A 14,327-nucleotide genomic window follows, 5' to 3' on the forward strand; every position below is an offset into this window, starting at 1 on the left:
TATTTAGCTCCTATAAATGATAGTGTTTTCTCATTATGTGACAGCTCTGCATTCCTCTCGTACATCACTGTGTTTAAACAGCCACAACCAGCATGAAGAAATATGAGAAATGTGTCTTTAAAACCGTGCTAATGGAGAGAGTTCATTCTGTTTGTGCTAATGCTTTCAAATGCTGATCTGGCTCTCTGCCACAGGGACATTACAAACAAGCATGCCATAAAATGAGAAACACTTCCTTTCCTTAGTAGGACTTGAAGTGCACTTAAGTGTTTTTCACTTATAATTAGTGTTGGATCTCATTCACTAATAATTGCGTATGTTTTTTTGTATTTATATGCCCATTTGAACTTAGTTACTGGCGACACAGTGTCTCAGTGGTTAGCACTGTGGCTTCACAGCAAGAAGGTCACTGGTTTGAGTCCCGGCTGGGTCATTTGTCATTTCTGTGTGGAGTTTGCATGTTCTCCCACATGCGCTATAAGGGAATTGATGAACTACATCGTCCGTGGTGTATGAGTGTGAATGTTTCCCAGTACTGGGTTGCGGCTGGAAGGATATTTGCTGTTTAAAACATATGCTGGAATAGTTGGTGGTTCCTTCCACTGTGTCGACCCCTGATGAATAAAAGGACTAAGCTGAATGAAAATGAATGAACGTTACACCTAATTCACAACAAAAACATACACAAGCACATGAGTTTGAGGTGTTAGTACACTTAGTAACACTCAACACTGTTAGTAATTTGCATAATACACGGCCACACTAACTCCATATAAGGGCTTTCCGCAAATCAGCACTTGTCTAGAGAAAGTTATAAGGCAAATTATGAATTGAGAAGAGACAATTATGCCACCGAAACGAAACAAAGAGAACTTTGATTTGTATATTTAAAAGAGATTTTAGTACACAAGTTATTGATTTATTCGTGAAAACATCCGTTCGTACATTTCACGCATGTCTGTGTGTGTTCGCATGGTTAGTGAGTGAAATTTCCGCCATAAAACTAAATGCGCACACTGCTTCGTTAACTACAAGGCATGGGAGATTGGTTGCTGTCTCCTGAGCTTGCACTTCATCAGATTAAATTAAGTCATTTTACGCTGTGTAGCTGCAGCGTGTTTTCGAAGACCCTCCTCCACCCCAGCTCCACCTGTGTTTAGATCTGCTACGGGGGTTACATTTATATATTATGTTTGCAGCAGCAGCATGTTATATTATCAGATGGAATGTCTGTGTATATATTGCAGTAGCAGGTCCGTGCTCTGCTATAATAATCAAGCAGCAGCAGCAGCGTAGCAGATCTATACCGCCAAGACCAAATACGTCAACATTGCCATATACATAATCATTATCATTCTAAATCCAGAGAGTGTTCATGACAGAAATGAGTTAATCTCATTCGAATAGACTAATTTCAGTTTAATCACAGTTTAAAAAAATACTTTTCTTAAAATCTACCACATTATATTTACTTATTTACTAAAAAATGAGACTCAAACAAGCTATATTTTTTAAATAGTTGGTGGAAATAGTACTAAACTATTTTATATTTCAGTATTTACTACGTTACTGCAGTACAGTACTAATTATTGTTTAGTAAATTAGTCAAAAAAGGGTTTGCAGTATACCATTAAGTAGTAAACTGATCAACTTTAGTAATACTAATACTAGCTAAAAGTAATACATGTATACTACAATCTTAAACTCATCTTAATCTAAAAATAAAATAAAACACATTCGTTTCCATAACAAGTAACATGTTTACTTTAAATAAAGGTGACTCGAACAATGACATATCGCTCAAAAGTACTATAGTATTTCTTCAAGTGGGAGTTCTCCTGTGTACTAGAGCTGAGGCGGAGTCTGAAGAAGAGACGAAAAACTCCAGGTTGCAGATGATCTAAAACATCAGAGCTGGAGGACACTTGAAGACAGCAGACACTGGACATCCACCATCGACATTACTGTCTCTAACAGCCTAATATATTAATATTGATCGCTTATGAAGAGTTCACGACCGCTGGAATACCTGTGGAGAAGTTACCTGCATGTTTGAGATTAGCATGTTGGATTTACCTTTTCCCCTATGAACGTTTTGTTTGTATGGATCCTTGGGAGAAAATTCTGACCTCCAGCAAAAATCATCTCCAGGATTTGTCTGTCAGAATCACTCACTCAGGATTGCGTTTTATTTAAATGAGTCGTCATTTATGCTAATAACTTACCGGTGTTTTTCCCTGAGACGGATACTGGAACTAGAATAAACCGCGAATAAACGGAACTGCTGTCGACTTGAACAGACATCAGTCAGGAAAATCTTGTAAGTGTTTTAAATTATCTGTTTATGGTTCCACATTAAAAAAAATAATATAGTAGTTTATAGTAAATACTATAGTGTTTTTAAGCCTTATACCCTCTTTAATAAGGTGTATTATAACTCTTGAAAATGAATGCTCCAGCATAATGTATAGTGAATCGATAAACTAATAAATACTGTAGTATACTCTAATTTTTACTACAATAAACTGTGGTTCATTGTAGTATAATATATCCTATAGTTAATGTAAGGTATTAATTTAAACCATAGCAACTGTAGAATTACCACAATAGATGAAGTCAAGTAGTTTACTATAGTATGGTTGAAATATATTGATACATAGTGATACATGATATAGTGTTTACTATAAATAAAAATAATTTATATCGTTTTTTTATATGGGCATTTATTTTCTATCTATCTATCTATCTATCTATCTATCTATCTATCTATCTATCTATCTATCTATCTATCTATCTATCTATCTATCTATCTATCTATCTATCTATCTATCTATCTATTACAACATGTTGTAATATTAATTATTATTGTAATATAGATTAGCTTAATGACTAAATGTCTTAGGTTAACTGCAGTTGAATGCAGTCTTGGTTCTGATAGTCTTGTTTCTGATGACCTGATTTGATGTGTTTGGTCAATTCAGGAAAGCGTTTGCGTGATCTGAGGCTGTTTGGTGTTTGTGGCGCTGCAGAAAATATGTTTGTCTAATACAGACAAAGTGGATTAGTAATTTTATGAGATAAAAAGATAAAACTATAGAGGAAAGAAATTAAAACTACTGTTTAAATGTTAATATAATAAAAAGCGCTGTCTACATTTTTTGAATCTGAAATAGGTTACTTTGGGTATGTTTTGTTGTACGTTTCAGATGACAAATCCACTAGAGGGCGCTGTCTATGTTTTTGCGAATCTGAAATACGTTAAGTGGGGTACTTTTGTTGCATATTTCAGATGTCAAATCCACAAGAGGGCGCTGTCTGCCGGTTTTTGAACCTGAAATACATTACTTTGTGTATGTTTTGTTGTACATTTCAGATGACAAATCCACTAGAGGGCGCTGTCTATGTTTTTGCGAATCTGAAACACAGTACTGAGGGTACAATTTGTTGTACATATCAGATGGCAAATCCACTAGAGGGTGCTGTCTATGTTTTTGTGAATCTGAATTACATTACTCTGGGTGCATTTAGTTGTACATTTCAGATGACAAATCCACTAAAGGGCGCTGTCTATGTTATTGTGAACCTGAAATACTTTACTTTTGGTGCATTTAGTTGTACATTTCAGATGGCAAATCCACTAGAGGGCGCTGTCTATGTTTTTGTGAATCTGAAATACATTACTCTGGGTGCATTTAGTTGTACATTTCAGATGACAAATCCACTAGAGGGCGCTGTCTATGTTATTGTGAACCTGAAATACATTACTTTTGGTGCATTTAGTTGTACATTTCAGATGGCAAATCCAGTAGAGGGCGCTGTCTATGTTTTTGCGAATCTGAAACACAGTACTGAGGGTACATTTCGTTGTACATATCAGATGAAAAATCCACTAGAGGGCGCTGTCTACAATTTTTTGTGAATCTGAAATACATAACTTGTGAGACAAATATTTAAAAATTTAAAGTGACAAATCCACTAGAGGGTGCTATCTACACACCGCATTATACATTATACACTGCAACCACATAGTTTTACCTTGATTCTGTATTGATTTTATCTCTTTTATCAACAAACATCGTAAAAAAATTAACTGCCAACCAAACTGACCATGCCAGAAAAGTTGTCCATCTAAAATATATAAGGAATAGGTGACGCAGACATGTTCATTACAAATCATAGACATCATTAAGTTGTTTTGTGGCATTTATGTGGTGTTGTGCAAAGAAATGTATTGAAATAATTATATATTTGTTGATAAAATGTGCCTGGTAATATTATTAGTGTGAAAAGGAACTAAATTTGTTGTCGTCATACTGCCCCCTAGTGTTCACTCAATGAGATAGTGTCGTACTTATTCAAACTATGATGTTTTTTTAATGCAGTGGCTGTTAGATTAATGTAATTTGCAGTGAGCTAATTTCAACGTACGTGTGATTATTTTGGGGATTCAGTGTTTGCTAGTGCTGTGTTGATGAATCCTGCAGTGGATCTGCACTACTGAAGGTTAAGCAGCACACACACACACACATACAGTCGGTGTTAGATGCATGTTAGAGCTTGCTTTATGAAGAGCTACTGGAGCACACAGCTGTTCTGTTGTTTATTTCTGATTCTCTAAAAGGAACCGGGTTATAAAAGTCACTTGTTCGGGAAGTACTTTTCCCTGGATGCATTACATGTGGTTTCTTTCTTGTAGTTCACTGATTCAACACAGCAGAGTTACTTTTGTTCTTGCCTCTATTTCACTCTACAGTGTTGTTTATATGCAGTTATTGTTTATTATTTAAATAGCAAACTTACATTCAGGTAACAAAACCATGAGGGGAAAAAGAAGAATTAAACAAATAAAGCAAAACTTTAAAAATTATATTAATAAAAATAATATATGCTTAGATGCCAGGTACAACAAACAATGGCGAAATGCTGAACATGGTAGCATGGAAAAAAACAAACAAAATAAAACAGATTTTATTTATAAAGTTAAATAAATTTATACAGAATTTCTAAAATATAATTATTCATTCATTCATTCATTCTCTTTTTGGCTTAGTCCCTTCATTCATCAGGGGTCGCCACAGTGCAATGAACCGCCAACTATTCCAGCATTTGTTTTATGCAGCGGATGCCCTTCCAGCTGCAGCCCATCACTGGGAAGCACATACACACTTATTCACACACTCATACACTACGCACAATTTAGCCTACCCAATTCACCTGTACCGCATGTGATTGGACTGTGGGGGAAACCGGAGCACCCGGAGAAAACCCACGTGAATGCAGGGAGAACATGCAAACTCCACACAGAAACACCAACTAACCCAGCTGAGACTCAAACCAGCGACCTTCTTGCTGTGAGGCGACCGCACTACCTACTGCATCGCCCTAAAATATAATTAATATAGCTGGAAGGGCATCGGCTGTGTAAAACATATGCTGGAATAGTTGGCGGTTCATTCCACTGTGGCAACCCCTGATTAATAAAGGGACTAAGCCGAAGGAAAATGAATGAATGAATTATTTATATTATACAATATATTATAATATAATAAATATAATAATAAACAGAAAGCTTTTTCGAAAAACCTCATTAATAGAATAATTTGTAATGTCAATAATTTTTAATAAATATGACATCACCACAACTCTTACTATAGTATGGAGGATACATTAAATACAACAAAACACTATTAAATAGATACATTAAATAAAACAAACTTAATATTAGAATATGAGACAATCTAATTCATTAATTCCCTATAGAAATCAGCAGAAAGATGAAGTAAATACTGTAATATGCTATAGGATCCAACTTTTTACTATGATATTTTCTTTTGTGGTGTAAAGTATACCCCCAACACTGTGGCTGCTGTTCAGATGTCATCCACACGGGGGCGCCGCGGTGTGTAAAACATTGCTGACTCTGCATGGTGCTCCTTCAGGTTATGATGCTGCTGAAGCTGAAGTGGACGAGATCTGGAGTCACAGACACTCCACACACACTGCTCTTCATCATCATCACCTTCTGTGTGTTCTTCATGCTGGAGATTGTGGACGCAAACTCATGGTGGTCAGTGATGACGCATTTAAACCATTCATTCGTTCGTTCATTCATTCAACACTTCAGTACTTTTTAGGTCAGATCTTTCTGGTGGTTCTTCTTCCACATATTTGGAAAAAGCGTATAGAGCAATTAATAAAACATGGAACCCAATGTGTCTGTCTGTATGTGTGTGTGTGTGTGTGTGTGTGCGCAGGTCTCTGGCGATGAATCCTCTGCTGATTCCTGAAGTGTATGTGATCGGTGGTCAGCCGCTGTGCAGTCAGTTATCTGGACTCTCCAAGGGCCAGAAGAAGCTCTGCCAGCTCTATCAGGACCACATGCAGTACATCGGAGAAGGAGCAAAGACGGGCATCAGGGAGTGCCAGCACCAGTTCCGCCATCGCCGCTGGAACTGCAGCACCGTCGACAACTCCACAGTGCTGGGCAGAGTCATGCACATCGGTACGTACACCACAAGAACACGTGCTGGATCTGAAAATACACTCATTCACTGTTCCCTACTAGGCATGGGACGATAACCGGTTCTAAGGTTTACCATGGTTTGGAAAAGTCAAGGTTTTATTCAGGGGGGCTAATAATTCTGACTTCAACTGTATATATACACGCACTGGCCACTTTATTAGGTACAAGTACCGGGTTGGACCCCATTTTGCCTTCAGAACTGCCTTAATCCTTGGTGTCAGAGATTCAACAAGCTACTGGAAATATTCCTCAGAGATTTTGCTCTATTGGGTTGAGCTCCGGTGACTGTGGAGGCCATTTTAGTACAGTGAACTCATTGTCATGTTCAAGAAACCAGTCTGGGATGATTGGTGCTTTATGACATGGTGCGTTATCCTGCTGGAAGTAGCCATCAGAAGATGGAGACACTGTGCTCATAAAGGGATGGACATGGTCAGCAACAATACTCAGGTAGGCTGTGGTGTTGACACCATGCTCAATTGGTACTAATGGACCCAAAGAAAATCTGCCCCACACCATTACACCACCACCACCGTTGATACAAGGCAGGATGGATCCATGCTTTCATGTTGTTGAGGCCAAATTCTGACCCGACCATCCGAATGTGGCAGCATGTATGTGTGTGTGTGTGTTTGTGTGTGCTGCTCATCAGCTGATGCTGGTGTTGTTTTTCCTCCTCAGGCAGCAGAGAGTCAGCGTTCGCCTTCGCCATCAGCGCAGCAGGAGTCCTGCATGCAGTGAGCCGCGCCTGCAGAGAGGGGGCGCTGTCCAGCTGTGGCTGCAGCAGAGCCTCCAGACCCTCCGACCTGCCCCGGGATTGGCTGTGGGGCGGCTGCGGAGACAACCTCAACTACGGCTACCGCTTCAGCAGGGAGTTCGTGGACGCCCGCGAGCGAGAGAAAACCTTCAGCAAGGGCTCGGCGGAGAGCGCCCGGCAGATGATGAACCTGCATAACAATGAGGCCGGACGCAGGGTGAGGAGTCCGGGTGCAGTTGTAAACTGAGCTGCATGCAATTATTTACTGCGCACACCTAACCCCGCCCCTCACCGTGATATCACTAGCTCCACTAAGTGCATTGTGCCTGACATTGCAGTCTCAGCTTACATATCCAAGACTGCATCCAGATACTATTGGGGGTTTTAGCCAACACTTGTATTGGTTGTATGCTAGTTAATATGTTTACTAACACAAACAATACATCGATTACAGTATTTGATTATCTTTGTTATTGTTAGTTAATGGAAGTACAGTCATTGTTAGTTCTTGTTAACTCACGGTGCATTATCTACTGTTAACAAGCTTGAGTTTTGATTTTAATAATGCATTTGTAACTATAATTAATAGATGCAGTAAGTATTGTTCATTATTAGTTAATGTTAGTAAATACATTAACTATCGTTAACTAATGAAACCTTATTTTAAAGTGTGAGCAAATACAGTACAAACAAATCCCCCCCCCCTCTCTCGCTCTCTCTCAAAGCCACTGCCGGTTTGAAAGTGAAAGTAAAAGGCATGCATGCATTTGAAACACTTCCTTCGTATTTTGGTTTCTGTCTCCCCCTTGTGGCTATTAAAGAAACTGCAGCCCATCATGATTATTCATTCTAACCACAGTTAGAATAAATATCCACGATTCCCCTAAATTCCAGCTCTGAGTATTTTTTCCCATGATCCTCTCTCTTTCTCTTGATATTGAAACTGAAAGTAAAAGACATGCATGCATTTAAAACGGCGCCTCTGTATTTTGGTTATGGTCTTCCCCCTTGTGGTTATTAAAGGAACTGCAGCCATTAAGATTGTCTGAAACAACCACAGTTAGAATAAATACCTGCAATTTCCGAAATTCCAGCACTGTGTAGTGTTTCCCATGATCCTCTCTCCAACTAATAGACTCTCTCTTCGAGTTGAAAGTGAAAGTAAAAGGGATGCGTCCGTTTGAAGCAATTCCTCTGTGTTGTGGTTTATGTCTCCCCCTTGTGGCTGTTAAAGGAACTGCAACCATCATGATTGTCCAAAACAACCGCAGTAACCAGGATTAGATGGTTATTTAATACTTTTGGTGGCACGGTGGCTCAGTGGTTAGCACCGTGGCCTCACAGCAAGAAGGTTGCTGGTTCGAGTCCCGGCTGGGTCAATTTCTGTGTGGAGTTTGCATGTTCTCCCCGTGTTGGCGTGGGTTTCCTCCGGGTGCTCCGGTTTCCCCCACAGTCCAAACATATGCGCTATAGGGGAACTGATGAACTCAATTGGCCTTAGTGTATGTGTGTGTGAGAATGAGTGTGTATGGGTGTTTCCCAATACTGGGTTGCAGCTGGAAGGGCATCCGCTGCATAAAACATATGCTGGAATAGCTGGCGGGTCATTCCGCTGTGACGACCTCTGATAAATCAGAGACTAAGGAGAATGATTGAATGAATGAATTTAATAATCGTGAATCCTTTTATTCCAGCTCTGAGTAGTATTTTTCCCATGATCCTCTCTCCAGCTAACAGACACTCTCTCTTGTGTGTACAGATAGTGTCAGATCTGGCTGATGTGTCGTGTAAGTGTCACGGTGTGTCTGGCTCCTGCAGTCTGAAGACCTGTTGGCTCCAGCTTGCTGATTTCCGCAAAGTAGGCGACGTTTTGAAGGAGAAATACGACAGCGCCGCCGCCATGAGGCTGAACGGGCGCGGGAAACTGGTGCAGATCCACTCTAAATTCAACCCTCCGATGGGCCAGGACCTGCTGTACCTGCAGCCCAGCCCGGATTACTGCATCCGGAACAGCAGCTCAGGGTCTCTGGGCACAGAGGGACGGCTCTGCAATAAGACGTCTGAGGGAATGGACGGCTGCGCGCTCATGTGCTGCGGTCGCGGGTACGATCAGTATAAAGCGGAGCTGGTGGAGAGATGCCACTGTAAGTTCCACTGGTGCTGCTACGTGCGCTGCAAACGCTGCTCCAGCATCGTGGACCAGTACGTCTGCAAGTGACCAGAGAGAAAATAAAAACACATTATTTATATTTATAGTGCTGAAACAGTTAAAAGACTGAGCGTTTTCTAGAAAAAGAAAAAAAAGAAATATCCTTTTATATATTTATTTTCTTAGATGGTTCTTGTTATCTGTATATACACAGTTGAAGTCAGAACTATTCGCCCTCTCGTGATTTTCTTTTCCAAATATTTCCCAAATGATGTTGAACAGATTCAGGAATTTCTCACAGTATTTCCTATAATATTATTTCTTCTGGAGAAAGTCTTATTTGTTTTATTTCGGCTAGAATAAAAGCAGTTTTTAATTTTTTAAACACCATTTTAAGGTCAATATTATTAGCCCCCTTAAGCAATGTTAGTTTTGTATTGTCTCCAGAACAAACCACTGTTATACAATGACTTGCCTAATTACCCTAACTTTACCCTAATTACCCTAGTTAAGCCTTTAAATGACACTTTAAGCTGAATACTAGTGTCTTGAAGAATATCTAGTCTAATATTATGTGCTGTCATCATGACAAAGAGAAAATAAATCAGTTATTAGAGATGAGTTATTAACACTATTATGTTAAGAAGTGTGTTGAAAAACTAAAGAACCTCCCCAATCAAAGCTAATGTTCAACCTGAAGAAAGAAAGAGAAGATTCAAAGATTAAGCAGTTTTATTGTAGATGTAGATAACTATATTGTAAAATGTAAATAACAGGTAACACTGTACATATTTTAGCATGAGACAAGAGCAAGAGTACAACCAATAATCACTGCTAGATGACACCTTCATCATGACCATGTAAAATAGGAGGCCAAAATACTGGCAAATCTCACAGATGCCTACATATTAATGCAGATAATTTTATATAGATACACTTGTATCCACTGTAGTACATTGACACGTCTAATTAACCTAATTAACCCAGTTAAGCTTTTAAATGTCACTTTAAGCTGAATACTAGTGTCTTGAAGAATATCTAGTCTAATATTATGTGCTGTCATGATGGTGAAGAGAAATCAGAGATTAGAGATGATTTATTAAAACTATTATGATTAGTGATGTGCTGGAAAAGTCTCCATGTTAAACAGAAATTGGAGAAAAGATATTCAGGAGGGAGAATGATTCAGACTCAACTGTATATTGCTTATTTTTAAAAAGAAAAACTGCAGCATTTTCAATTAATTTCCAATCACACACTGTAGACTAGATTCTGTTTTATTTGAGATGAAAATAAGAGTTGCTTTCAGAGACACTGCAGGGGAAAAAAGATATACTTTATACTGGGTTATTGGGTCAAATATGGACAAACCATTCATTCATTCATTTTTCTCGGCTTAATCCCATTATTCACCAGGGGTCGCCACAGCAGAATTAACCACCAACTATCCCAGCATATGTTTTACACAGCGGATACCTTTCCAACTGCAACCCTGTACTGGGAAACACCTATACAGACTCATTCATTGATACAGACACACACTCATACACTACAGTTAGTTTAGTTCATCAATCCCCTATTGCACATGTGTTTGGACTGTGGGGGAAACCGGAGCACCCGGAGGAAACCCACACCAACACAGGGAGAACATGCAAACTCCACACAGAAACACTAACTGACCCAGCCGAGACTCAAACCAGCGACCTTCTTGCTGTGAGGCCACAGTGCTAACCACTGAGCCATCGTGCCTCCCCTGGACAAACCATATTGTACAATTAACATATTTAAAAAGTGAACCCAATGGTTAGTTTGTCCATATTTGACCCAAAGTTGGGTTACAACAACCCAGCATTTTTTTAGCGTTAACATTTCATTAAATAAAATTAACCAAGCGTTGAGTCAAATATGGGCATATGGTTTACATGGAAAAATGAACCCAACCATTAGGGTTGAAAAGTGTAACAAGTTAAATTGACAAAAATGAACAAAATGGTTGAGTTTGTCTACATTTGACAAAACATTGTTTTACAACAACCCAGCATTTCCTTTGTGTTTAAAAATTGAATTGAAAACATTAACCTAAAAGTGGGTCAAAAAATATACACAAACCCAACCATTGGGTTAAAAAGTCTATTTTAAATTGAATTTTGTAAATTAACCCAATGGTTAGGTTTGTCCATATTTGACTCAAAGTTGGGTTACGACACCCAGCATTTGTTTTGTGTGTACAAATTTTATTAGGTCAAACAGTATTGGGTCAAATATGAACAAACCCAACCATTAGATTAAAAAGTGCAGCATATATTAAATTTAAAAAGTGAACCCAATGGTTGGGTTTGTCATCTATATGTGACCTAATGTTGGGTTACAACAACCCATCATTTTTTGTGTAAAAATGTAATTTAAAAAAATGAACTACGTGTTGGGTCAAATAAGGACAAACCCAACTATTAGGTTAAAAAGTGCAGCTCAAATTGAATTTTAAAAAATGAACCCAAAAGTTGGCTTTGCCCATATTCGACCCAACGCTGGGTTATAACAACCCAGCCTTTTATGTGTGCACTTTATTTCATATATCTTCCGATCTGTTCATGGTTCATCTGCAATATATCACTGGATTAAAAAGAAAACACAAACAAACAAACACACACACACACACACGTGCTTCGTTTGCAACAGGTTTCCTTCAGTAGATCATGTGCTGTGCATTCCCTGTAAATAAAGCCATTGAAGCGGATGCTCTGTGAGTTTGTCACTATATTTCAACCAAATGTGAAGATTCAGTTATTATAGAAGAATGTTCAGTGTATGAAGAATGTTCAGCATCACTGCGTTCTCAGATCTCTCTTTTACATACATATCTTCTCCAGGATGCTTTACAGTAACACATGTGTGTAGATACATTAGATTAGTCAGCACCAAAGCCAGAACTGATCAACTCATCTAACAAACAACTCAGATCACAGTTAGTAAATGAGTACAAAAAACAGGAAACATCTTTAGGGGAAAAATAAATAAATAAAAAATGAAATGTATTATCTCTCTATTCCTGAAGATATTTGGTGAACAAACTCTTTTTTTAATGAGTATAACTGTTTAATAAAACTTTTTCTGTTTAAATGCACCAAAACATACTGCCTATGTTCACTGTCAAATGAATAATAATATTGGGGCGCACACAATTATGCTGAGCACTGTATTTGCTATTTTGAGACGTACAGAACGGCACAAAAATAGGTGACATAAAGCAGTCATAATGGAAAACACGTTGAAATGGTGAGATTTCTAACATCTGAAAGCATGAATGAGCTGTCTACTGATGTAAGTTTAGGACAATATTTATAAATCTGGAATCTAAGAGTGAAACAAAATCTAAATATTGAGAAAGTCTGCATTAAAAATGGCCAAATTAAGCCCTCAGCAATGCACATTATAATCAAACATTTGGTATAATTACAAAAGTACATTTATTAAAAGTCTTTTAAGACGTGAAGTATCATTTACCACTGGCTTATTACTTGCCTATTATTACAATATTTACTGTTCATTGTTACTACAGTATGATCTTATTTTACATCCCTAATCCTACTTAACACTTAAACCCAACTGCTACCTTACTAACTATTAATAAGCAGCTAATTAGTTGTTAATTGAGATAAAAGTCTTAATTAATGGTTTGTTAATATTTTGAGTTGTGCATTAAAATAAAGTGTGACCAAATGTCTTCACAGAACATCATTTTTATTTAATATTGTAATGGGTTAAAAGAAAGATTGATCATTTTGACCCATACAGTGTAATTTTGGCTGTAAAGAAATCCATGCAACAGAAGACAAAATAGGTAAAAAAAAAACAGTATCAAAGATCAACACACGCCTGTATTTTTAAAAAGCTTTTATTTCAAAAGTACACAAACCGTGGTTGTATTTCATGTTGTAAGGCAACGCTCACACAGAACATCCACACTTATTTCACTATTGCATTTTCACAGTCATATGGCTGAAAATCATAATAATACCTAAAGGGTTGTTCACGCAAATACAGTATGTAAATTTACTCATTATTTACTGTAAATCCCACTCGAGTGTTTCTAAACTTTTACAAGTTTCTGTCTTCTGTTGATCGCAAAACAAGACATGCTGGAAAATCGACATCCATAGTAGGAATAAAAAACAGTATGTAAATAAATGTGTTTTTATTGCAGCATTCTTCAGTATATCTTCCTTTGTGTTCAACAGAAGAAAGAAATTCACACAGGTTTGAAGTTTATAGTCAAGCCTGAAATTATTGATACCCCTGGACCAATCCTGACATAAAGTTACTTTTATTCAAGGTTTTTTTCAACAAAAGATAGTAAGATGATCTTCAAAAGGCATCATTTTGGATGTTTTGCAGTGGCCCAGCCAGAGTCCTGATATAAACCCAATTGAGATTCTGCTATTCTACTGGCAGATTACCTGTTTATTATTTAGATATGAACTGTTCATTGGTACTAGAGTATGATCTTATTCTACAGCTTGAAGAAAGTTGTTTAAAATAATCGTCTTTTGATGGTTTATGCTAATGAAAATTAGCATAAAGTCTTTTAATGGTTTATGCTAATGAAAATTAGCATAAAGTCTTTTAATGGTTTATGCTAATGGTTTATTAATAGCGTGAAAAGAGAATTTGTACAAAAACTGTAAAACATAAATAAATAGTAATAAAAGTAGTTAAAAAGTAGACAATATGGTAAGCAAAATAAACATGTTCAAAAGAAAAGCGAGATTATTTGGCTTACCCCATTGCTTGTTTTAAGGAAAAACTCACTTAATTTTGACTCATCATTTCTGAACACAAGACTGTATTTTTTTGCTTGTCTAGAAAATGCTTCTTGATTTAAGAATTTGTAGATATTT

The 14,327-nt window shown here is 37.6% G+C and overlaps 1 protein-coding gene across 1 annotated transcript; it reads left to right on the top strand.

Moving 5' to 3' along the window:
• The first annotated feature begins 1,904 nt into the window (after positions 1 to 1,904).
• Positions 1,905 to 9,789, top strand: wnt5a (wingless-type MMTV integration site family, member 5a). Its single transcript, XM_056464557.1, has 5 exons — positions 1,905 to 2,320; positions 5,940 to 6,067; positions 6,255 to 6,502; positions 7,205 to 7,497; positions 9,040 to 9,789. The coding sequence occupies exons 2-5, from the start codon at positions 5,943 to 5,945 to the stop codon at positions 9,496 to 9,498; spliced, it is 1,125 nt and encodes a 374-aa protein (XP_056320532.1). The 5' UTR covers positions 1,905 to 2,320; positions 5,940 to 5,942; the 3' UTR covers positions 9,499 to 9,789.
• The last annotated feature ends 4,538 nt before the right edge of the window (positions 9,790 to 14,327 follow it).

The sequence above is a fragment of the Danio aesculapii genome, chromosome 8 (assembly GCF_903798145.1).
Source record: "Danio aesculapii chromosome 8, fDanAes4.1, whole genome shotgun sequence".
In the NCBI taxonomy this organism is placed as follows: domain Eukaryota; kingdom Metazoa; phylum Chordata; class Actinopteri; order Cypriniformes; family Danionidae; genus Danio; species Danio aesculapii.